At 45.5% G+C, this 24132-nt stretch overlaps 1 protein-coding gene across 1 annotated transcript in view; it reads right to left on the reverse strand.

Annotated features, from left to right (window-relative positions):
• Positions 1-24132, reverse strand: part of TXNL1 (thioredoxin like 1) — a 226981-nt gene that overhangs the window by 23379 nt on the left and 179470 nt on the right. The window contains exon 7 of the mRNA XM_069627028.1: positions 19221-19325. Within this exon, the coding sequence (XP_069483129.1) occupies positions 19221-19325 (105 nt within the window). The remainder of the gene's footprint in view (positions 1-19220; positions 19326-24132) is intronic.

Genomic DNA, 24132 nt, shown 5'->3' on the forward strand with positions numbered 1-24132 from the left:
CAGTCCCCTACCTGCACTTGACACCCGATGTCTGCACTCACCACCAGCTGGTCGCACCTTTTACTTATGGCTTTCTATTTATTCTATATTTTCTACTGTTGATCTCATGTACTGCACGGACACCTCCCCCCAACTCTCAGCACTTTTCCCCTTCCACTGCGAGATTTCAATGTCACCTGGCCTAGTAAGATCGTGGTCTTGGTTTTCCCGCTGTTCTCCCTCCCTTTCCTCGTCGCGCCTTGAAACACTTGTCCATAGGCGCATTATAAATGCTATATATCATACTCAGCCACATTGTCAAATAGTCATTTCCAAATATACAGTAATCTTCTATCACCAGCTGTTTTACCAACACAATGTCCTTTCAATGATGCAAAATTGCAGCAGCAGATGCAGTCATTTTAAAACAGCTGCCCTGTTTAGTATTAATTCTCCGAGTGGACAAAAGGCCTTCTAACCTGTGCCACACATTTGTTATGGACAGTGGTGGACTCTGGGCAGGTCAGATGAGCCCCAAAGATGTTTTTGTTAGTAATTACATGTTTTAGAGATGCCCAATAGACATTCAAGTAGACCTTTATTTGTGCTATGTTATTCCTTCTTGTTGCCTCTGTTGTCTCATCGCCAACCACACAGGTGCACTCTACCTCTTCAAACAGTTCAGCAATTCCATCATAATCTATATCGACTCTGAAAAGATCAACACAACCACCTCTGGTTGGTTTCTGGGTCTCTGCCGCAATCACTGGTATGTATGTAGTTTGGGAGGATAGCTCAGGGGCAACATGCTCACCTTGGAAGCAATAAGACATGGAGCAACACAGGTTCAATCCCCAGGGCCACGCTTGGAAACCTCTGGGTATATTACGCGTGTTATAAATAACCTATCATATTATATGTTCTAATATAATTTGTTTGTACACCACAACCATGCTTCTTGGGAGCTTTCTTACATCTTTTTTCCTACTCCCAGGAGAATGTAATTGTTCACTTTGTTCGGATTCAGCTACTTCGTAGATGCCATCATTGTTAATTTATCAATTTATCAGAGTTCGCAACAATTACTGCCTCACACAGATCTGTTGATTTATTAGTTGGTTTTGCAATCAGGATACTCCCATTTCTATCTTTTCATTTATTTATTCCTTTTAGGCTGATGGTTAATACGGCAGTTAATTCTTTTACAGAATTAAGATCGTGCTTGCTTCCACATTTTATTATCTTTGACAGTTATATTGTTTTGACCAAAGTCTGATGGTTTCATGCTAAGTATTATTGGTATCAACACCCACGTTTAGTGTTCATGCATATAGCCCTACTTAGGTCCCCTCCTCCTTCGCTTGTAGTATTTTCCTAATTCAATGTAGATGCTACGCCCGAAACCTTATTAGGGCCCGACACATTATTAACATGGGTTAGGTAAGATTTTCAAAATAATGGTAAATCTTCCTGACCTGTGTCAACCCCAGAACGTTTTGCTTTACTGGTGGATTATTTTTCCTTATACCTCTGAGTGGGAACCTTTTTCCACACTCGCAGAATCGTTTACTCTTTTTATGGGTATCATTTTTTTTAGACTCTCCATAGTGCCTTTTTTAATCTTATCCTCTTTGACAACTTTTGGCAATAAGTGCCTGTTGTTGCTGGGTTGTCCTAGGGGCTCCCCTAACCTTGAGAGAACTATAGTTCCCAAGGGTAGAAAGGAGCTTTGGATCCCTTCTACATTTTATTTGGTGAAACCAGCACACCCTACCTCATGTGGAGTGCTGAGGAGATGCAATGTATTATCCCCTTTCACACTAAAACTAACAATTCTGTTACAGGGACAAGCTTACTTTTAATGGCTGGTGGCAGCGATACCTTTTATTAATTTGGCGCCCCTTTACCGCGGTCTGTGTTCACAGCTGTAGTAAAGGCACCCAAGGGTGCTCATTTTATCAAGATGCACCCCCGCGGCCAGTCTTGTTTTTTCACCATTTTAGTGTTTCTTGTCCCTTCTTCCTTCCCCCTGAGATCCACAGCAGGAAATTCCTTTGTGTGATTTTCATCTTTGGCCGGAGCCCCCTGGACTCCCCGCCCAGGCTCCAGTCTGTCTGTGAAGGCAAGAAGCGAGGGAGGTGTCCAAAACTCCACAGCACTTTGTCTTCCTCCTTGCCTGAATAGGGACAAATTCCAGTGGGGCTGGCTGTCCTGATTGGACAACCAGACCGCCCATTGTTGTAAAATGCAGGGAGAGACTGCAGAGGTTGTGCTGTAGTTCCTGTTAAATATTCTGAACCTGGAAGATTAAGACAAGTCGACCACTGGAACCAAAACCGAAGAGGATGAAGGAAAAGCGGCTGAGAATTTCCAGCGACCGGAGAGGCTGCCGTTTAACCTGAACCTTCTGTAGCCCTTCCTTTCGGGCAACCTCGGTACTCCGAAAATCACAGCCCCGACCCAGAGCCTGGTGAGACCCACTAGACTCCAGAAGAACTGCCTTTTGAGCGATCCCACGCCGTGCTGCGACCTTGCAGGGCTGCAATACCCCAATACCCTGGGACCTCTAGTCATACCGAATTCCGAATCTCGCTGAAACTTCGTGGGCATCCTGCTGGATCTCCAGCGACATGACTCAAGTCCGAGAAGTCACCTCACCAGAGTGCTGGACCTTTGTGAAGACGAAAAATCCAACCAGCGATATTCTGCCTTCTTCTGTGCTCCTGAAAAAAGCACCACAGAGCCACATCCAGCCGCGAGGAAACCCTTGCCTAGAGCCTTCCCGCGTTGATCCTGCTGCAAAGTCCTGTTTTCAGTCACCAGAACAAGGATCCACCGACCGAGTTTTTTGCTGCATATCCTGAAGTTCTACTGCTGCAAAATCTTCTGCGCTTAGGTACTGTGTTGGCTTGGGTATTTACTTACCTTAAGTCTCTTGTGATTCCTGTGTAGTTTTGGGGTGTTTTCTTCGACTGGGAGGCCTCTCGTCCAGTTCACCCAAGCTCATTGCTGGAATCCTCAGAGGGTGTCTTCTGTGAAACCCCTGGACCCTCAACGAGGTCTAAAGTAAAAGTTTCACCTGTTTGAACAGTCTTCCTTAGGAACTCTGACTTTTGCTACTTAAGAACCTAGCCTGACAGTCTGTTGGACAGTATATCCTAGTAACCCCCCCCCTTCTGCCACTGAGAACACTCATGCTCCAAGAATAAGGGAAAGACATTTAAGGGATTGGGCCTTTTGCCTAGGAAAGAGAACATGTGTTTAAAAGTTACAAAAAGCAAATTCAGTTGAGGAACCTTTTCCCAATGAACACTTATCAGGGTAGACCTCAGCGCCCTTCTGTTTGTCGAAAAGCTGATGATTGTCGCATGAATTGCGTAACAAAGGAGAAAACATGGTTCCTCGACTCCGTTTTGTAAACTAATAGTAAAAGTATGGTTACACCTTTTCATTCATGCGCCACAAAAACAAAGAAAAAAATCCACTCAGTAGGAATATAATTATTGAGACTGTATTAGTATGAGCGGGTGCCCTTTATGACGACATGTGTTTCAACGGACTTCGCCATCTTTTTCAAATCAGGGCTAATGATATTGATTTCTAATGATATTGATTTCCTGATCTTGATCGCCTTCAGAATCTGCATCAGAGCTGCCTGGTGATGTAGTCGGAGTACTCTCTCTAGAAAGTGGTTTTGAGAATTGTATTCATCTTGGAATGTATACACCTTATCTTGGTAATCACGGTCGTCTCTGAAAAATTTCCTCATTTTCCTTAATTTAATTTCATCCTGATAATCTTTTAGGATTTCAAACATTTGATAGTTTTTTTCTTTTGTAACTTCTAAGACTTTAGCATCATTGATCTCCTTTTTAATGGTATCTATTTGTTCAGTGATTCTATTATGTTCTCTGGTAGCATGTTCAACCAATAGATCTAACATGTTCTTAGAACTGAGGTTCAAATTCTTTTCTTAAATTTCAGCCAAATCTTTATCTTCGTCTCGTGTAAAGTCAGGAAAAATAAGAATTCTCAGTCCCCTTGGTATTTGCTCCTTACTAATATAGTTCTTGAGGGAAATGATTTCCCAATATTTATCTATCTATTTCACGACGTGACGCTCTTTTAAGTTTAATAAATTTAGAACGTAGGTCTTCTCGTGGTTTAGGCAGATTTGATGCAAATGCATTTTCATTGCTTCCTTTCGGGGTGAATAACTTGATAGCATCCTCTTCTCTAGTTTCCAAATATTCAGCCATCTCAATGGATAATTAAATTTTAGGTCCTGGTCAGCAAGGTCTAAAGTGTCCTAATTCTAACAAAAAGCAAATTCAGTTGAGGAACCTTTTCCCAATGAACACTTATCAGGGTAGACTTCAGCGCCCTTCTGTTTGTCGAAAAGCTGATTGTCGCATGAATTGCGAAACAGAGAAAACGTGGTTCCTCCACTCCGTTTTGTAAACTAATAGTAAAAGTATGGTAACACCTTTTCATTCATGCGCCACAAAAACAAAGAAAAAAATCCACTCAGTAGGAATATAGTTATTGAGACTATTAGTATGAGCGGGTGCCCTTTATGATGACACGCGTTTCAAATCAGGGCAAATGATATTGATTTCTAATTATATTGATTTCCTTATCTTGATCGCCTTCAGAATCTGCATCAAAGCTGCCTGATGATGTAGTCGGAGTACTCTCTAGAAAGTGGTTTTGAAAATTGTATTTATCTTGGAATGTATACACCTTATCATCTTAGTAATCACGGTTGTCTCTGAAAGATTTCCTCATTTTCCTTAATTTAATTTCATCCTGATAATCTTAGGATTTCAAACATTTTTTGATAGTTTTTTTCCTACCAAGTAGATTTTTTTCTTTGTTTTTGTGGCCCATGAACGAAAAGGTGTAACCATACTTTTACTATGTGTTTAAAAGTTACTTACTTGCAAAAGAAGTTGTTTGGTAACTAACTCTGAGAGTGAACAGTTACAAATGTTCTTACTTACCTTGAATGTGTTGCACTCTTCTGAAAAGTATTTGCAACATCTTTGTTTCCTTAGAAACTGTTTTGCCATACTAACAGAAAATAAATGTAAGCTTATATTACTCACCTGTGATTTTATTGTGCCTCTTCCCTAAAGTAATGCTGTTGGTTTCACTTTATTATTCTTGTTAGGTAATTGTCTGAGTAGTTCCCAATTGGGTCTTTCTTCCCCTGACTTACTGGTAGCCTGTCTAGCTCCTTGAAAAAGTATATGGGTTTTACTTAACTTAGCTACGCGCCATACAAAAGTTACAAAAATTCATGCTTATCTCAATCTGTTTCACTAATCTCAAAAGAACCTGTAATTAAATATTACATCCTTAGGTTTTACTCACCTAGTATATTTTCTCACAAAAGCAGTTATAGTTTTTTTACTGTACCTAGAATAAGTGTTCCACTATTCACAAAACATATTGTCCAGTTGACTGATTATGTGATTTGTTACTGAGAGTCACAGTACAACTGTTAGGCTCAACTACCCATGAATTACTGAACGTAATCTGAAAGCAACAATTGGTTTTTACTCCCCAAGAATAGGTGTGACCTATACTGAATGTGTATGAAAAGGATTGACATCCCTAGAACTACTGTTAGGTGTTTGAAACAAGGTTATATATGCTTTGGTCTGTGTACTTTCAAGCACAGCGTTTCATTTTTAGAATTGTGGTTATATATATTGTGATGGTACTTTTCCCCCAATATTTATACAGACTTACCTAGTATTTAAATAAACCATTTATCTGTACAATATATAGTGTTTCAGTGTTTCTTTGGACCATTTGTATTACAATTTCATTTGTACTGATTCTACAGCCCTCTCTCTCCCTCCCAACATATGCCCGGCTGCTCAGTCTACGCTACCCGGAACTCAGGCGGTACAGCCTTATACTAAGAGCAGAGTCTTGTACTGCCTCAGTTGAATGGTTTTAATAAGCCCTTAGTTGGACTTCAGAAAAACTGTCCTAACATTCTTTTGTATAAGTTTAAAGATTAGTTTTCTGTAACGTCGCCCTGTGCATTGCATCAAATAGATTCAGTGCCTTAATCGGTGTGGCGCCCATCGCACCCTTCGCTGACGTTATCCAAAATTGATTTGTTTGAATACCATTTTCTGGTTCCTAGGAAGGCGCTGACAAAGTCAAATCGGATCTGGAAATTAAGTGGGGTGTTGTACATACAGAGTATCATCATTGGTAGTGTTTAAGTTCCAATTCATGATATAAGTGCCGGTGTGGAAAGCAAGCTCTTAAAAAGGTCAAGTCTAGCATTATGAACGTCAACAGTTATGATTTTAACCAATTTGTGATTATTAATGTGGTCATGATTGGTCATTTCGTTTACCATAGTTGTAGGTTCTGCCAATTCCCCACTTCTGCCCACAATTGTTCGGTTACCTTTAGTGGAGTTAGAAATGTCATTAAGAATTCCCAGGATAGTTTGTCATTTTATTCCCTAGACAATTCAAGTTTCTTGAGACTGCCTCACCCACAGGAGTATCCCCTCGGTACCCACTTTCTCCACATCATTCATAGTAGAATAGTAATCTGTAATTTTTGAAGTTGTGTGCATCAGTTTACTTTCTTGATTTGAAGTAGCACAGGTATGCCTCATTAATCAACTAATTTACTAGAGGGGGGTTTCGGGGGCACACTTCCTTGATTTGCAGTGCTATTCAGTTCAGAGCTCACAATCACACTTATTTCCATATTAGAGAGTACATCCTCTGGAGCATTCACCCCCCTAACCCCACCGTCTGTCGTTTAATCTCACAGCGTCGCACTTTGCACACAACGCTGTAGGACAGCTGACACCAATTCAGTGCAGTTTGCTGTTTTTATCAGGTGCAAGAAAGGAGGCAGATTCTGTAGCAGCGTGGCTCAAAGGGCTATGTGCTCAACAGTCAAAGCAGGTGTAAGAGGAGTGCCACCGCTGTCCGAATCCCAATGCAGGTAAGCAGAAAGGTTCACCATCCATGACAACTACTCATGTCCATAGACGCTGCCTGTGACTAAAACAAACCAAGTTTGAATACTCACTCTGAAGACTACATATACAAGGACTGCTTGACCTCTTCCAGAGGAGCTTGGTTTGGCTACGTTTGTTGCATAGTCTTGCTGGCTGTGCTGTTACGCCAGCTCCCCAGACCTGCTATGTGTGCTTGATTTGTTGGCTTATGCAGTGTCATGTTGCCTTAACTAATATCCTACGCTATGTGTTCCTATGATGCTACTATGTCTTCTTGCTATGTGTGCCAATAAGTAAACATTACAGTGTTGGAACTTTAGCTCAGATACTTCACAAGCTCAATCCAGTATTCAGTTTATACATGATCTTAAACATATAAGAACTAATTGTGCGATCCTAGAAATCACCATACCTATCCATTCTCTCCATGATCCTCTATCCAGTTTCCCCAACCTCTTCCTAACCCCCATTCGGCTTCTCTGGTTAGAGTGTTGAAACTGCACAAATCTCCTTCGTACTCAGAGCTAAATTCATTGTAAAAGATAATTGATCCATAGTCCAGCCTTCACCTTTCCAAAGACAATATTGTCAGCAGGCTATGCTGCAAAGTTACAAAGGCCATGTGACCTGAACAACCCTGAAGGAGCGTTCATCTAGCTTTTTGGGTGGGGCTTTATTTCCCCCACATATCCTCTGCCTGCCAACTTTCTTGTGTGGAAATAATGCTCGTTAGTCTTCAAACAATAAAATAAGGTAAACTGAAACAATCATTCACATTATTCATTGGCCCCTTTCCACAAGTCAGTCGTTAAAAACAAAAAAAGAAAAATATACATGTATATATATTTTTTTTACCCTTTCCCATAGGAAACAAAATGCCATACCTTATCCACATTATACCCATAGGCCCCACTGCTCTCTGAACAGAATAAGGATTGAGGCATAGTTGAGGGTTTACCAGTACTTGTGAAGCAGACAAAATAACTTTGCAGTGAATACACCAGCAATGTACTGGGTAAGGACATTTCCGATGGGAAGGATGGAAGAGTTACTTGTAATCCTAGTTCTCCATCATGGGCATCTTCCTTAAATTCGAAAACATCACAGGATGTCTGAATCCTTTACATTAAAAAGAAGACTTACATATGCTGTATAACAGTTTAGTTAAGGTTAGATTGAACTTTAAATAGGAAAATGCAGTTTTTCTTTAAGTTTGGTTCTTGTCCATATAAACTTATGCCACACTAGGTGAAGTTTCATCGGCGTTTGCATAACAAACTATTGCATTGGGCTTTCCACAGAGTTTGCTAACATCCAAAGGGATACATAACTTTTTGAAAGATAGCAGATTCTGCTAATTTTTCTTGATTAGCAATGCAATTTAGCAATATTGTTCACAATATTTTCATGTCAGAAGATGTTCTCGGTATTCAGGAACAAAATAAACACATTTGTTTTCTTCCAAAATGAACGTGCGGATCAGATCCACTTTCATAACGCTCCAAGCCAAAAAACAATGTAACCATGTACATTACTGTGACAGTATTGACATACCCAGCAGCTGTCCTGCAGTAGCAACAGGGCAGCCCAAAGTTCACATCTGCATTCCTGAACACAGATGCTGGTACACAGTTTCAACACAGTAGTGGATTTTTAAGTGTATGCGCCTCTGGTTGAAAATAGAATTATGTACCACAGCAGCCTGGTGGTAGTTTAATGTCTAAATATAAGCCATGTCTAGTTTTGACATGGTGGCTACCGAGATGCAATTACATAGCCACAAGCAACTGATGCCATTTATTGTCAGCTTTGTGAACAGTGAATCATTACTATAGGGCCTGATGTGTTTTAAGCTGCCTGGGCTAGGTGTACTAACAACCACTATGTAGGATCCAAATCAGGAAGAACTGTTCTCGCTGAGAGGGGTTTTAACCTTCCTCCCGGGAACATGAACACTAACTAGGAGGCACACTTAGGACTGTCTTTGAACCTCTTGGTTCTGTCATTACAATGCCCCCCCCCACCTACACCAAGGTGCTGATTACTATAGACCTGTTGATGTCGACAGAGGAAGGTGTAGGGTTATCTTAGCCTAGAGGAGAGCTTCAGTCCACAGAGGATTTCCCAAAGTGGTTTAATTTGGCTTTGGTTTGGTGTAGGTTAGTGGAGTAAGTCTTATAGCATCATTTGTACGGCCATGCCTTGAAAGGATAAAAATGCAAATAAAATACCAAAATTAGAAAATCATGTTTTAGAAAAGATTTTTAAATGTTAAAGCTACAGTATGAATTGTGTATAAAACATTACAATATCTACTGGCCAAGTGAAGAAACTAGGCTTTATGAGAGGAATTTTTAGATCCACCTCAAATGAAAGAAAACAAGCTATGAATGCACCAAACAGTGGCAACATATGCATTACCATTAATGCTGATTAACAAGAAGGGGCAGCTGAACATTTGCCTCTTGGGTCAATGGCTGTGTTTCTGTAGACAGCAATGTATGTAATGGGCTATGTCGAGGCACCTGCGTCCTTAAACCAATCATTTTCCTAGCCCACCAGATCGTCATTTGAAAATATGTCATGCACACAATGCATGCTAACAATGCATAGTACCATCACTTGTTTTCAGAAGACAGCCAATCGGCGAGCCAGGCTCTGGCACAGGCTTCATTTTGCCATCCATGTGGCTCATCGCCAAGGTACCAGATACCCCCCGAAGTAAAACAATGTTTAGCACTAATGAAGTAGAAAAGTTCAGACCAGCAATGTTATCCCTAGTTTAAAAGGGCGGACGCCATGCCCAGCTAGTGGATTCTGGGGCCAGAGGAGATATACAGCGGATCCCCAAACCAATTTCACTGTGCCCACATACCATGGCAACCACAGGAGCACTCAAACCCCAACCCTCACTTCTATAGCAGCACACGTGGACCCAAACAACTTTTCTTCCCATGTAGCCTGGCATTAGGTTGCCATTTTGGTCTTGCTACATTCTGCCATCTTAAAGCTTCACTCATAAGCCTGAACAATGCTTTTGCAGTTTGCTCATGACCACAGGCTGTCAGTAGATAACAAGGGAATCTCCCCAAAGCACAGTTTAGCCTAAGGCAGGACATCTTTCTTTTATATAAAAGTGTCACAAGTCAGGGTGCCTTATGTCCTCCTGAAGAACAGGTCAGCCCAAGGCCGAGCATCAGTCTTTTAGATACAAAAATGAAACAGTCACGGTGACTCATTTAGTACACTTCAGCTTATCTCCTTTCGAAAATGTCATGTGATTGGCACTGATGGAAAGGAACCCTACATTCCTTCTGTGGCTTTTCTGTATGAATAAGCTTTTGAAAAGAAACGCAGCGTGCACTTATCTGTATGGTGGTCTAAATTACAGAATGTGCTGTAGTGTGATGAATCCTAAGGCGTCGTCACTGATTCCCTGGAGGGATGTTTTTCTTATGTGGCCAGGGAAAGGCAGAACCCAGCCGACTCTGACCATGGGGTTGGCTATCTGCGGGAGAACCACGTAGGGGACGACGAACTCCAGGGGGGCAGAAAGAACTTGCATAAAAACCACCTTTCAGATATATCTTTTAGTAAGAGCCATGATCCTTTACAACACCCAATTATGGCTTACTGTAATGTGGAAGGTGAATTGCCAAGTTTTTCTAACCAACAACACTTTGCCCACCTTCAAGTACTGAGATGAGGAAAGCGGGATGGAGTGATGTGGATGACCAGTTGTTGGGAGAATGGACCACAGACCGTGTACAGTGTAACTATCCAGCGTGGTTCATAGTCACTTGTTCGACAGTCAGTGTCGAAATACAAACGTTTCGACACAAAAGGATCTAAAAAATTCGAATGCATTTTTTTCCTCCCCAAACCCCTGTTTTTTTTGGCAAAAACCCCTAATTTTACTATAAGAACAAAAAACCATTTACATTAAATAAAATGCATTGGAATAATTTTTTTTCCGATCCTTTTGTTTCAAAAGTATTGTATTACGAAACTATGTATTCGAAAGTTTGACTGGACACCATCCAGCGTGGCTCCCCACTTCTGTAGCGAGGAGTCAGTTGTGATGATGTACTTGGCAGGAAGCAGTCAACAGGGGCTGCCCGACCTCAAGTTGGTGTCCGTCCTCCACCATACCAAGTCCTGGTGTTGGTGCCTTGGAATGGTGACTAAGGCTGCTTGCGAACCAGTCAAAACGCAGAAAAATGTAGCTGCAACAACCTCATTTTGAGCAGGGTGTGGGGGCACTGCCAGGTAGCAAGCCGCCATAATCCCAAGTAGGTGTTTGATACCATCAGGCCGAAGTAGTCTCCCTGCTGAGGAAGTGCCCTGTAGCTGCTGCGATAGCTGCTAACTTTTTCAGGGTGGGGAATATTCTCTGTAGCCTTAGAGACCCAGGAATGTCAGGCTGACTAGGCTGAAGGTGTGACTTTGAGGTTGATGGAAAACCCCAACTGGTAAAGTAGATCCGCTAGCTTGGCTGCCTTGCTCTCGACCTCCACTGGCAACCTCCCCCGCACAAACCAGTCATCTAGGTACAGGCATACGTGGTGGACCTATGTCCTGATCAGAGCTGCCACTGACTTCATGATCCTCGTAAATACCGTTGGGCCGAATTGAGCCCGAACAGAAGGACCTTGTATTGAAAGTGTATGCCCATGACCTGAAATCGTACGAAGGCTCAGTGGGCTTGCCATATTGGAACAGGTATGCATCTTTTAGATCCAGGGAGCACGTCAGCTCTGGCGTAACCATCTTGAACTTTGAGGGGTAAATAAAGTTTTAGGTAGGACAGATCTAGAGCCACTCGCAGGCATGCCTGGTTCTTTTTCTGAATCACAAAGATACGAGAGTAAAACTCCAATTCGTCTGAAAAGAGGGAACTTCCTCCACTGCCTCGCTCGCCACAAGCTGATTTCTGCAAGGAGAGAGGGGGGGGGGGGGGGATTGGAGGTATAAGGAGGTGGAAACCCTGAGTCACCACAGACAGCCAGGGGACAGCAGACTGTTCCCGCCAGGACTGAGCATGGAGGGCAATCCTGCCCCCACCTGAGAACTGTGGATCCTGATGACTCAGTCATTGTTTATTAAGCTCGTCAGTAGGTGAGTGGAATAGATCTCCTTCAAATGGTAGATCCACTATGCGATCTTGCACATCAGGATTGAACCTTGTGGCTTTGAGCCACCCTGTGCGCCTCATGTCAGTTGCCACACACAGTGCTCTGCCCGCTGTGTCTATATGAGCCACTGAGGACACCATTAGGTCCTGCACCACTATTTTGGCCCCAGCAAGCTCTGCTTTAAAACGAGCATGTCTGTGCTCTGGGAAGTCTGTCAGCAACTCTATTTCCCTCTATAACCTCGGCTTTGCAGCAGCTAACATCGCATTGGGCTGCCTCAAGTGTAGAGTGGCATAGGTATATACTCGGCTGGGAGGATAGCTCAGGGCCAATGCGCTCGCCTTGGAAGACTACGTGGAGCAACACAGGTTCGATCCCCGGGTCTGCGCTTAGAAACCTCTGGGTATTAAGTGCGTTCTAAATACCCAATCACAAATAACATTTAAAAGAAGAAATTACTCTCTTACCTGGTAATGTTGTTTCGATGGGATGGTCCAACAATTTATTCAATATCTGACAGTAATCACCACAGCTGTGCTTCTTCGCAAAATCTTTCTGCGTCCTGCGTCAATGACGTCGATACGCTGTCCTCGAGGGCCTCCGTCGAGCTGACGTCACCGGCTGTTATAAGTAGGACGCACGACGCCCGTAGCCTCAGTTGTAGTTTTTTCCCCCCGGAACGTGTGGCACCAAACCACTGCCAGTATGACCACAAAGCTTTGCGGAAACGTAAGCTGCAATCGCATAAGAAATAATGTAGCGGGGCAGGTAGGGAAGGAGCGATATGGAATACGTCGTCGGACAATACCATCGAAAGAACGTTACCAGGTAAGAGTAACTTGTTCTTCGAGGGGATTGGGTCCTCCGAAGTATTCCATATCTATGACAGACTCCCAAAGCAGTACCAACGTATGGAGGAGGGAAAAATAATTTAGAATAGACATTTAGAATGCCCAATCAAATTGCAGAGTAAAGGACCGCCTTACCAAAGGCCAGATCCTGCCCATGGATAGAATCTAGGGAGTAGTGTCATACAAAAGTATGGACCGAAGCCCATGTGGCTGCTTCACAGATGTTACGAATAGAACACCGCTCTGCAGGGCAGTAGAGGCAGCCATACCCCTAGTAGAATGGGCCTGTAAGCCTACCGGAGGGTCCTTACCCGTCAAGCGGTAACATTCAGAAATTGCCAAGATAATCCATCTAGACAAAGTCTGCTTAGTAACAGCTTGTCCCAAACGCCTTCCAGCGTAACCAATAAAGAGCTGATCGTCCACTCTGACCAGGGACATTCGAGAAATGTAGAAACTTAAAGCTCACCTAGGATCCAACCTTTGTAGCCTCTCCTCTTCCTTATCAGGATGTGGAGGAGGATAAAATGCCGGAAGAACAACTTCTGGCTTAAATGAAATTCCGACACCACCTTCGGAAGAAAGGAAGGACGAAACACAGTGAAGGGTGGCTTAACTGAAAGTGCCTGCAACTCACTCTGCGAGTGGAAGTGACCGCAACTAAAAACACAGTTTTAAGGGTTAACAGCCTCAAAGGACAAGAATATAAAGGCTCAAACGGAGCACCCACAAGGAATTTCAGGACAAGGTTCAAATCCCAACCAGGCACCAGGAAAGGGGACGGCTAAAACACATTAGTGAGTACTTTGAGAAACAGAAATTAAAGGAATTTTGAAATAAGAACACTCCTCAGACGAGCGCTTAAATATAGGCAGCGCCGCCAGGTAACCTTTAACAGTACCCACTTGCAGTGCCCTGTGGGCCAACGAAAACAAAAGACAGAACCACAGGAATGTCACATGAAAAAGAATCCACATTCTTACCCCTGCAACAGTCGCAGAAGTTTCTCGAACAGCAATGGTACAGGGACTTTGTTGTCGGCCGTCTGGCCGAAAGCAACACCTCCATCACGTCTTCAGGGAGGTCCCAATCCTTATACCTCAACCTTTCAGAAGCCAAGCGTGAAGGTTGAGGTATCTGACCTCTGGATGGAGAACCTGACCCCCGTCCCGTGAGAGCAGGTCGTCTCGGTAGGGAAGACGACGTGGAGGGCAGATGGACAAGTCGAGAAGGTCCAGGTACCACGTACTCCGAGCCCAACCGGAGCAATGAGGATCATCCGGGAACCGAACCTCCGTAACCTCCGCAGCACTTGCGGGATGACGGGGACTGGAGGAAACGCGTACAGCAGTGGGAATGACGACTCCACCATGAACGCGTCTCCGAAGGCTCCTTTTGGAGGAAATTCCCATGAGCAGAACCTTTCGCACTTCCGGTTGACACTGGAGGAGAAGAGATCCACCTGAGGGGTCCCCCAAAGGGCGAAGATCTCCAGGAGAATCTCCTGAGCCAGCTACCACTCGTGAGAGATTGCGCTCTGCCGGCTCAGAGCGTCCGCCGTCTCGTTTTCGTCTCCGGCCAGATGAACTGCCGAGATCAAAACTTCCTGCTGGATGGCCAAGAACCAGAGCTGCATCGCCTTCCTGCACAAAGGAAGTGACCCTGCCCCCCCCCCCTTTTGTTGAGGTAGTGCATGGCCACTGTGTTGTCTGTCAGAATCAGGACATTCTTCCCTCGCACAGTCGGCAGAAAAGCCTTCAGGGCAAGCCCGACAGCCCTCAGCTCCAACAGATTAATATGGTGTCTGGACTCCGACAGAGACCAACAACCGCTGACTGTCAACTCGTTGGCATGAGCTCCCCATCCCGTGAGGGATGCGTCCGTCACGATAGTCACCTCCGGCCAAGGTAGCCAAAATGGAGTCCCCTTCATCAGATTGCTTCGACGGCCCACCACAGAAGGTCCTGGGCGACCGAGGGCGGCACCTGAACGGGGTCCGACATCCTGCCGGAGGACTGCGACCACTGCATCTTGAGGGCACACTGCAGAGATCTCATCCGCAACCTGGCCTCCAGCACCAGAAGAATGCAGGATGCCATGAGGCCAAGCAACCTCAAGAATTCGAACACCAGGAGAATCTGGGCGTGTTGAAACTTGTGCACCATCTACTGATTGTGAAGAGCCCTCACCTGGGGAGGAAAACACTGCCCCAGGGATATGTCAAGCACTGCTCCGATGTATTGGAGCCTCTGGGTTGGCGTCAAATGGGACTTCAAGTTGAGGGAGAAGCCCAGCTTGTGAAGAGAGTGGCAGGTGACAGACAGATGATCAAGGACTTACTCGGGAGAGCGCATCCGGATCAAACAATGTCCACCTAGGGGTAGACGTGAATCCCCCTTTCCTGAGATACTCTGCCACCACCACCATGAGCTTGGTGAAGACCCTCAGGGCGGAGGTCAATCCGAACGGCAGGACCCGAAACTGAAAGTGCGAGTCGCCAACCGCGAACCTCAGGTACTTCTTGTGCTTTGGTGGATCGGCACATGAAAATAAGCATCCTTGAGGTGGAGAGACACCAACCAGTCCTGAAGTTGAAGGGCCTGGAGGACTTGAGAAAGAGTAACCATCTTGAACTTGTCCTTCCTGAGGAGCTTGTTCAAACCGCACAAGTCCATGATGGGTCCAATCCCCAGTCTATCTTAGAAATCAAAAAATAAGGGGAATATCATCGCCTGTTCCTCGCCGCTACAGGCACGAGTTTTATGGTGACTTTCTACAGCAGGGATTGAATTTCCTGCGCAAGGAGAGGATCCGGACTCTTCAAAGAGACATTCCTTGGTGGATTGTCGTGAGGCCTCTGCCGGAAAGGAAGACAGTAGCCGTGGGCTATGATCTCCAGAACCCACACATCTGAAGTAATGGCACGGCACTCTACAAGATGTTGCGCCAGCCTCCCCCCCCCCAACCAGCGAACCATGGGACATGGCCTCATGACTGAGTTGAAGCAGCTGCGGAAGTGCCTGAGGGCAAAGAGGCAACTGCCCAGGCGGCCTTGGCAACTTGAGTACCCCGTTTTCCACCTCTGGCACTCCTACGATGGCCCCTTTGACTTGCAGCTCCTCTCGATTTACTAAAGGATGATTAATATCGAACTGAACCTCCCCTCCATTGTTGTCCCCTAGGACGAAAAGGCAGAGGTTGGCGAACTGCAGAGGTCAACGACTTTGCTGCAGCTTTGGCGGTCTGCAACCCCTGAAGGCTCACGTCAGCCTTGCTGCCAAAAAGATGTTCACCATCAAAGGGCATGTTGAGCAGCCGGGCCTGCACATCAGGAGCAAACCCCGACTTCCGCAACCACGCAAACCTGCGTATTATGGTGCTCGCCACCATGGACCGGCTGACACAATCTGCCATGTCCAAACCCGACTGAACGGTCTCACACATGGCATCCTTGCCATGCTGTACAATAGCAAGAAAACCATCCTGTTCCTCCCCTTCAGGAATATGTTCAGCCGCCAAGGAAATACAGTTCCACAGTGTGCGTGAAACGTGATCAGGCACACACGCAGTTGGCTGCTTGTAAAGACATACCCACTGAAGAAAACACTTTCTTCGCCCAGCCATCAAAACGCTTGTCGTCCCGATCAGGAGGGATGGTAGGGTATGACGCCTGCTTTGCTGGGGCCGTGGCCGCCTGCACCAGCAAACTCACCAGAGTTGAGTGCGTGGTCAAGTAGCAGGGGTCACTACTGGCTGGGCGGTATTTTCGCGGCAAAGACTTGCTCACTGCCGGGAGACTCTCCGGAGCAGTCCAAGCTGCAGCCACCCTTCTTTGCAAAGCCATATGGAATGGCAGTACCGGGTCAGTTGGAGGACCTTGGTCGAGGATGTCCGTCAGGTCATCCTGCAGAAAATCCACAGGTGGCGCAGACCACCCCAAGTATTCTGTGACCCTGGACATAAGGCACCGGTACGAGGAATCTACATGGGTGCCAGGCTCAGGCCGACAGAACTCCACCTCCGGAGAGGTGTCCAGACCACTGGCGTTGTGCTGTGACTGACGCAGGTCTTCAATCTGGCTGTGACCAGACAAAATCTTGTCAGGCACCAAACCTTCCTCAGATCCCTCATCCCCCTCAGAAATATAATCCAGAGGTCGGAAAGAGGGCACAGAAAAAGGGACAAAGACATCAAAAGACATTCTTATCCTTGGCCAGAGCCTTTCTTGGGGGTTCCACTGTGCCGCGGGGTACCTCCGACAAAGTAGCCTCGAAAGGCGTCAAGGGCGTCTACGTCGAGCGAGGCGCCGACAACTTCGATGGCGTCGACACAGGCCTCGAGGGCAGAGCCCCGAGCGTGTCCGACAGCCTGGGCGCCAATTACTTTCTCCGAGGCGGAGCCTCGAGAGAGTCCCTCGACGTCAGCGCCAGCAGGCGTCTATGTTTTCCTTGAAGACTTCACAGGCTCACACGGTCTCGAGGGCGTCGAGGACCGGGACCTGGAACGGGCATGTCTAGAGCGACCATCCTTGTCCGACCGGGACCTCGAAGGCACCCGGTGGTCGCAAAGACCGCTCGAGCCCGAAGGCGTACAAGTGTTCTCTCTAGCACGGTCACGGCCGGCGTCCTTTGACGGCACGGACGGACCGGAGCCCTGTGATTGAAAAATCGCCATCATCTCCTATCAGAAAGAATCCCATTCCTCAGGAGTAGAATGCTTATTGGGACAAGCAACCCGCCGACGGGTGGAGTCCTCGGACGAGGAAGGCGACCTGTGACGGCGCTACCGCGTGTGCCTCGAAGAGGCACAGGAATGGCGAGACTGACTCCTGCACCGAGACCACCCTGGACTCACGACGACAATGCGGAGAGTCGCCCCTCTAATCGTCCTTCGCATGTCCAGTGGATCGAGACTTCCGGGGCTTGGCCACCTTACTCACCGACAGCTTCTTCTTACGCTCCCGCAAGGCCTTCGATGTAAGCGACTGGCAGTCGACACAGTCATCCGTATCGTGGTCCTCCCCCAGGCATCAGAGGCAAGCGTCATGCATGTCCATCAATGACATCTTGGACCCACACACCCGACACTTAAAACCCGACCGCGGGGTGGAAGAAGCCGAAGGCATCATTTCAATACAAAAACGAACAGGTTCGAAGAACCGAAAGAACAGGATTCAGTAGAACAGAGGCGCGCTGAGATCTCCGAAGTGAACATGTTTTTGGAAAAAACGGAAATGAGGCTACAGGCATCATGCGTCCTACTTAAAACATCCAGTGACGTCGGCTCGACGGAGGCCCTCGAGGACAGCGTATCGACATCGAAAGATTTTCTGAAGCAGCACAGCTGTGGTGATTACTGTCATAGATATGGAATACGTCGGAGGACCCAATCCCCTCGAATTACCCTTTTGTCTTACACATCCAATGTTTTTTCCTCCTTGCCTAGCAAGGCCACCATGTTGGTGGACGTGGAAGATGCCCGTGGCTTCGTGTACATTGAGGTTGCTGCTATAACCGAAGAATGCGGTTGAACTGACGGGATTAGTGAATACCCTTCTGCCGGTCTATAGCTTGCCTCCAGACGTTTATTGGTGGGCTGTGTGGAATGGGGCTTTTCCCAGCCCTTTTTTGCCAGGGCCTTCACATCCTTTTTGAGTGGGATACCTGATCTTGTGGATGGTTCGATGGTTAAGACTCCCGCTAGCACCCCCCGCCTCGGGCTGCTCAGTCTGCAGCTGCGGAATGCATAGATACTCAGCCAGACCCGCCAGCCTATCATGAACAGCTTTTGCGGAGGACAAGGAGTCGTGCGCCTCGTCGTCCGTGTCCGTCTGATCTGCCTTGTGAGTCAGGGACACGTGCTGGTGGTGTTCCAATAGGTGGAATTTGAGGGACCATTGTGTCGGAGACTGCGCCATGAGGCGGTACCGGGGTCCTGATTGGTTGTGCCACTGGAGTGGTGAAGCTTGAGATTGGTGCTGTAACAGCAGTTTGAACTGGAGCAGGAGCGGTTGGGGGGCAACTACTGGAACAAAGTGTACTTAACTGCCACCCACCCTCTGTCATTGAGCGTAGATTGTCTGCTACAAAGTGTTTTGTCCAAGTTTTGGGTAGGATGCCAGTCTTGCCATTAAACTAGATGGTTTACCAGCCCTAACAGGAGGGCTGTGGAAAAATGTCACCAACAGGTACTATAAAAGACTACTTAAGATTTCCTTCAGAAAAGCATGAAAACAAGGCAAGGACTTACCCGTTTGAAGTCGCTCATATTTGTGGCTTGGACAGGTGTTCCAATAAATGTGAAATATGTGATTTTTGTTGTCTCTTCATCACCTTGGTTGGAGTGGACAAAAAGCTGTAGGAATAAACACAATGGCATATTAACAGTTGACCTACATAATGAAAAGTATTTACGAAGGAAGGGGTAATGAAAAAGAATATTGAACATGATGGTGGCTTTCAGCAGTACACAATGAAGTCAAAACATAGCGTTAGAATGAGCTGTAACTTGATCTCTTTCTTGCACTGTCACTAAACGGGCTTCTTTTAATTGAATGGAAACAAGCATTTCGACAGACTCTAATCAAAACCCTGTTTAGGAGTTTTCAAACCATGTATTAAAATCATGTGAAGATTCCTTAGTTACAATACAGATTGCACCCTCCCTACGCAACTGGACACTAAACCACTACAAGGATCAGGCTACTGCTGCCCTGTGGAGGTTGTCATCTGTGTTAGTTTAGATGCCACCCACATGCCCTTTTGGTACATCAGAATCAGAAGGAACCCAGCAAAGAGATTGTGCATACTTGCTAGGAAGTCACTAAATGGGTGTTGCTACGCAGATTGTGTGACAATGATTGAACAGGGACTTCTGAAGAAACAACAACAACAATGCAGGAAAACCAGAGTGTGAAAAAAATTAAAATAAACTTAGGATGTTTTTGTGGGAATGTTGTTTCAGTGCCAAAAAGCGAACATTTTGGGGTGGCTGTATGGAAGAAAATACTTTTGTTAGAACCATAGATTAGAGCATCTGTAAGTGGCTGTAGTTTTCCAGTCTGCAGGAAGGGTTGGATGCTGTGAAATAAAAGTTATTAGAAGTTTGGTGCACACAGTAAAAGTAAGGGGATTTGTGACAAAGCAGAGTAGTTTATGTGGTGTGGTAGAGTGAAAACCAGACTGAGGCGTAAATCGTGACAAGTTAATATCAAAAAAGGAGGGCAGCTGGGATGAAACCAGTGATCCAAAAACGTGCTTTTAAATTAAATGGGAGCGTCTGGTCGATGCAGATTTATTAGAACCTGCATACAGTACTAATGTCTTAAGGTTGAGAGCCCAGAGGTAAATGCCCCATTGTTGGAGTCCAGATATGAACCGAACATACTGTTATACCACAGAAACAGATCACTTTTTCAGTTGCTGTAATCAGATTCAGTTCCAGTAGTACATTCAGGAGGCATTTTCCAGACAAAGCCAAATAACCACAAATGGGGGCCTTTTGGCAGCATGCTTTATTGAGAACACACGGCTCAAAAGTATCCCACCTGACCTGTTTCCATGAAACAGTTTTGTCATATAGGGCCAATAATGCCAATAAGCCCTGTACATTCAGCACCTTATGGCACCCCACCCCGGCTCTTTGCCCCTCCACCTAAAGGTTGATTGAGCCTACAATCCGAGTAAAAGATTCAACAGCATTACTTTGCCCAACAAACCCAGTCGGGTCTATATCATTTAATGATGGCTGAAAGTTTGTGACCCTGTTTGTACTTCGCTTTTGAAAAACATTGGCTGCTATGTTCAGCATGCAAGTCGTTCCATTTGATTAGCGCACATATTGAAGGAGGAACCGTGTGGCCTAGCTGATGAAGTGGAGGGTTTAAAGTTAAATTCTGCAAGACTGGTAATTGGTATAAAAAGAATGGGTGTTTACATTTTTATTGGTGAATGGTTGTTGCTAGAGTTTTCCTAAAGTCTACCTGTGGTAAGACTTCATGATACTATACCTTGGTATACAGTGCCCCAACTTCTAGTGTACTACTAAAGGTTTTGGTAGTATGGCACAGCAGGCAGGCTGATCTTAAGAGAGAGTTGTGAGCTATAGGCAAGTACAAAGAACTCAGCGATAGCACAGACCCAAAGAAACACTTACACACTAGTAAGAGTTATTTTATCTAAACAAGGTAAAGTTAAGTTATATTCAGTTAAGTACTATTTCAAACTAATAAACAAAATGGAAAACCAATTCAATACTTCAGGTGAGTAAACCACAAATTAAGATTTTTACAGTTAATTAACAGTTCAAAGTACAATTATTTGTTGTAGCAACTCAGAAAATGTTCTGTTGTAGGACTAATAAGGTTAAGCAACACCAAAAATGGCCGGTCAATACTTTTAAAGGCTTATAGCTTTTCAGAGGCCTTAAGGCTAAAGCAAGCCACCCCCAACTAGGTACAAGTTCTTCATAGTCAGTTTGGAAGTAAGGCAGATAATGCACAAATGTAGAAAAGGCAAAGTTCCAGAGAATTCAAATATTTTAAGTGCTTTTGTTGGTCGAAAAGGTTTCAGGGACCTTAGGAAAGGTTCCCTATTGGCGCACAAGCATTCAGCCTGGGCGAATACCCAAACACCGGAATCAACCCTCCAGCAACAAGGGAGCGACAGAATGACCCATGGTACTTAAAGTGAGACCCCCAATACTGCTGGCAAATCACCCAACAGAGTCAATAACACATCCCAGGAGGGAATGAGACCCAGACCAAGTGAGAGTGATAAAGGCTTTTATCTAAAATTAGGGCAAGCAGAATCTACTCTGCTCACGCCGAGAGCGCTCTGCAGAAGACATGTTACACATTGATTATATTCACAAAAAGCGTCATCACTGTGGGAAGGCCTAGGGGGCACAGGAGGGATTGGACACTAAGGGTTGGCACCTATAGGTGCTATAGGGTCAGAGACGATGGATTGGTCCGAGGGCACGTGATGAGACGACGTGGTGTCCGGGGTCAGTCAGTCAGCTGGGCTCATCAACCTGGAATTCCATGTTGGTTTTTATGTATTCTTGGACATCCTACCCATGTAACATTTGCCCTTGTGGCCACGCATTCCGATTCATTCAGGACTCTGATCTGTTTATCCGGTGGGAAGGCCTGTATCTTAATACTTGTGAAAATAGGGTTCAAAGACAGGTTTTTTACTAGTCATAAATTGAACGTTCCACATCAAATGTAGTGCTCACCTTGTTCAAACAATTCTGAATATACTGGCTAAGGGGTAGAGCTCATGGGGTCAGTGCATGGTCGGAGATGTCCACTCAATAACCAGGGGGATTCAGGATAGATGGCTGAAATGACTAGGTCACAAAAGGTACATGTCCTGATAGGCATGCATTTCATTGTGGGGGGGTTCAGTGATCGAATGTCCAGATATCACTAACTGTTAATCTGTTGACACCCAGATAGACTTGGAGAGATTCGAGACTCCTTTGTAGTCTGGTTTGTTGTACAATAACTCTGGGCCTTTCAGAACACAATTTTTACATGTGGCTTGCTATTTTACGCTTAAATCACATTGTCTTAGGACATGCTTCATCTTCCATGTAACTAGGCACTCTCAACATAACACAAAGGGAAAGCAAACAATTCATAAAAAAGTGATCAAGAAATAAAAACATAGCTTTGACTCGAGATTCACTTATTCAAAAGCGTGCAGGTCACAGCTCGGGGTCTATGGGTGGGTTTTTAACTGTGAGTGAGGCTAACCAGGAGTGATCAACTTCTGGATTGTGCTTATATGACACTATACATGTATTTACATTTAGACCTTAGAAAAGTGAGGTAGCATGTCTCTGGTGTGTACAGATTTGCATTTGGTTAGGTATTGTACTGTTACAAACTATTACTATGAGCATTTCAAAACCATAGGTTAACATGCATTGTGCTTTCATCGTAGCGGGGTTGCATAGGAACTTCTAATTACACATGTGTATGTATTTATATTGTTCATTCATAGGTCTCCTTAGCCTACCATTAGGTTTGTACGATTTTACATAGGAAGAAAAGTGTGCTTACTTTTATCCATATCAAAGGGAAAATAGGCTCACGTGATTAATGGTCCTTCTAACTGATGGCTCTGCCTTAGAGGGCACAGGGATTATGTTTTTATGGTCAGGGTCTGTGGGGTGTGGAGCAGGTTTATAGAGACAGCTTTGGCTCTGGCCCCTGCTCTGGGCTGCATCTGGGTCAGTGAAGGGAGAGGGAAGGCGGAAGATACAGTGTGGATTTTGTTGCATTCTCGCGCCAGCATTCTCGTGGGAACCGAGCAGTCGTGGAGACGGCACAGGGGAGGAGGTGGGGGGAGGAACTTGCTCGCTGTGCGCGTCTGGCGGGGAGAGCTGCAGCTTGAGTGAAGCCTCCACGGTTGTTTTAACTTTGCAAAATGGAGTCTTATCCATCTCTTGTTTGACACTGCTATAAGAGGTGTATGCAAGGGGGTTCACAGTTCCTAAAGATATTATCGCACAAGTGTTCAGGGGCACTGGACCCAAAGCAGCCGTGACTGGGCCTACCCAGGAAGTGTAGGAATAAGGAGGGGGTCCAAAATGCCCCCTCCTTCCACTCAGCATGTACTACCAGAAGTTCTACAGTACCTGAGCAGTGCTGAAGATGCAGCTGTATTCTTTCACGGTGCAGCAGCGGTGAACCTGGTCTCCCATTCCTTTGTCGTGGTGATGAAAGAAGGGACTCTAGAAGGGATGTTGCAGCAGTTGAGAGACTCCCAGCAAAGGATTCTTCGTGCTCCAATGTTGAACGGTTCTTGTCTGAAAGATTTACCTCGCTTTTTTGGTCCTCCACTCTGGTGAGTAAACTTTGAGGAGGATCTTGCCTCTGGAGGTCCGGAAGGAGTCCACCAAGGTTTGGGAGACTTCATGCATGGAAAGACTATGCACTGCAATCGGGCTCAAGTTCCCAGGGTATTTGTGGTTTGCAGCCCAGCAAGGTCGCAGCACATTGTGGGATGGCTTGAACTGAAGGTGGTTTTAGAACTGATTATGCCAATCAGTCCAAGGGAGGAAGTCGTCATCTTCGGAGATTCCCTGTCTATTTGAAAACTGGGTCAGGACAGCAGCAGTAATTCAGCAGGCTTCTACGGCTGCTGAA

The sequence above is a fragment of the Ambystoma mexicanum genome, chromosome 6p (assembly GCF_040938575.1).
Source record: "Ambystoma mexicanum isolate Mex_15411 chromosome 6p, UKY_AmexF1_1, whole genome shotgun sequence".
NCBI classification, from domain to species: Eukaryota; Metazoa; Chordata; class Amphibia; order Caudata; family Ambystomatidae; genus Ambystoma; species Ambystoma mexicanum.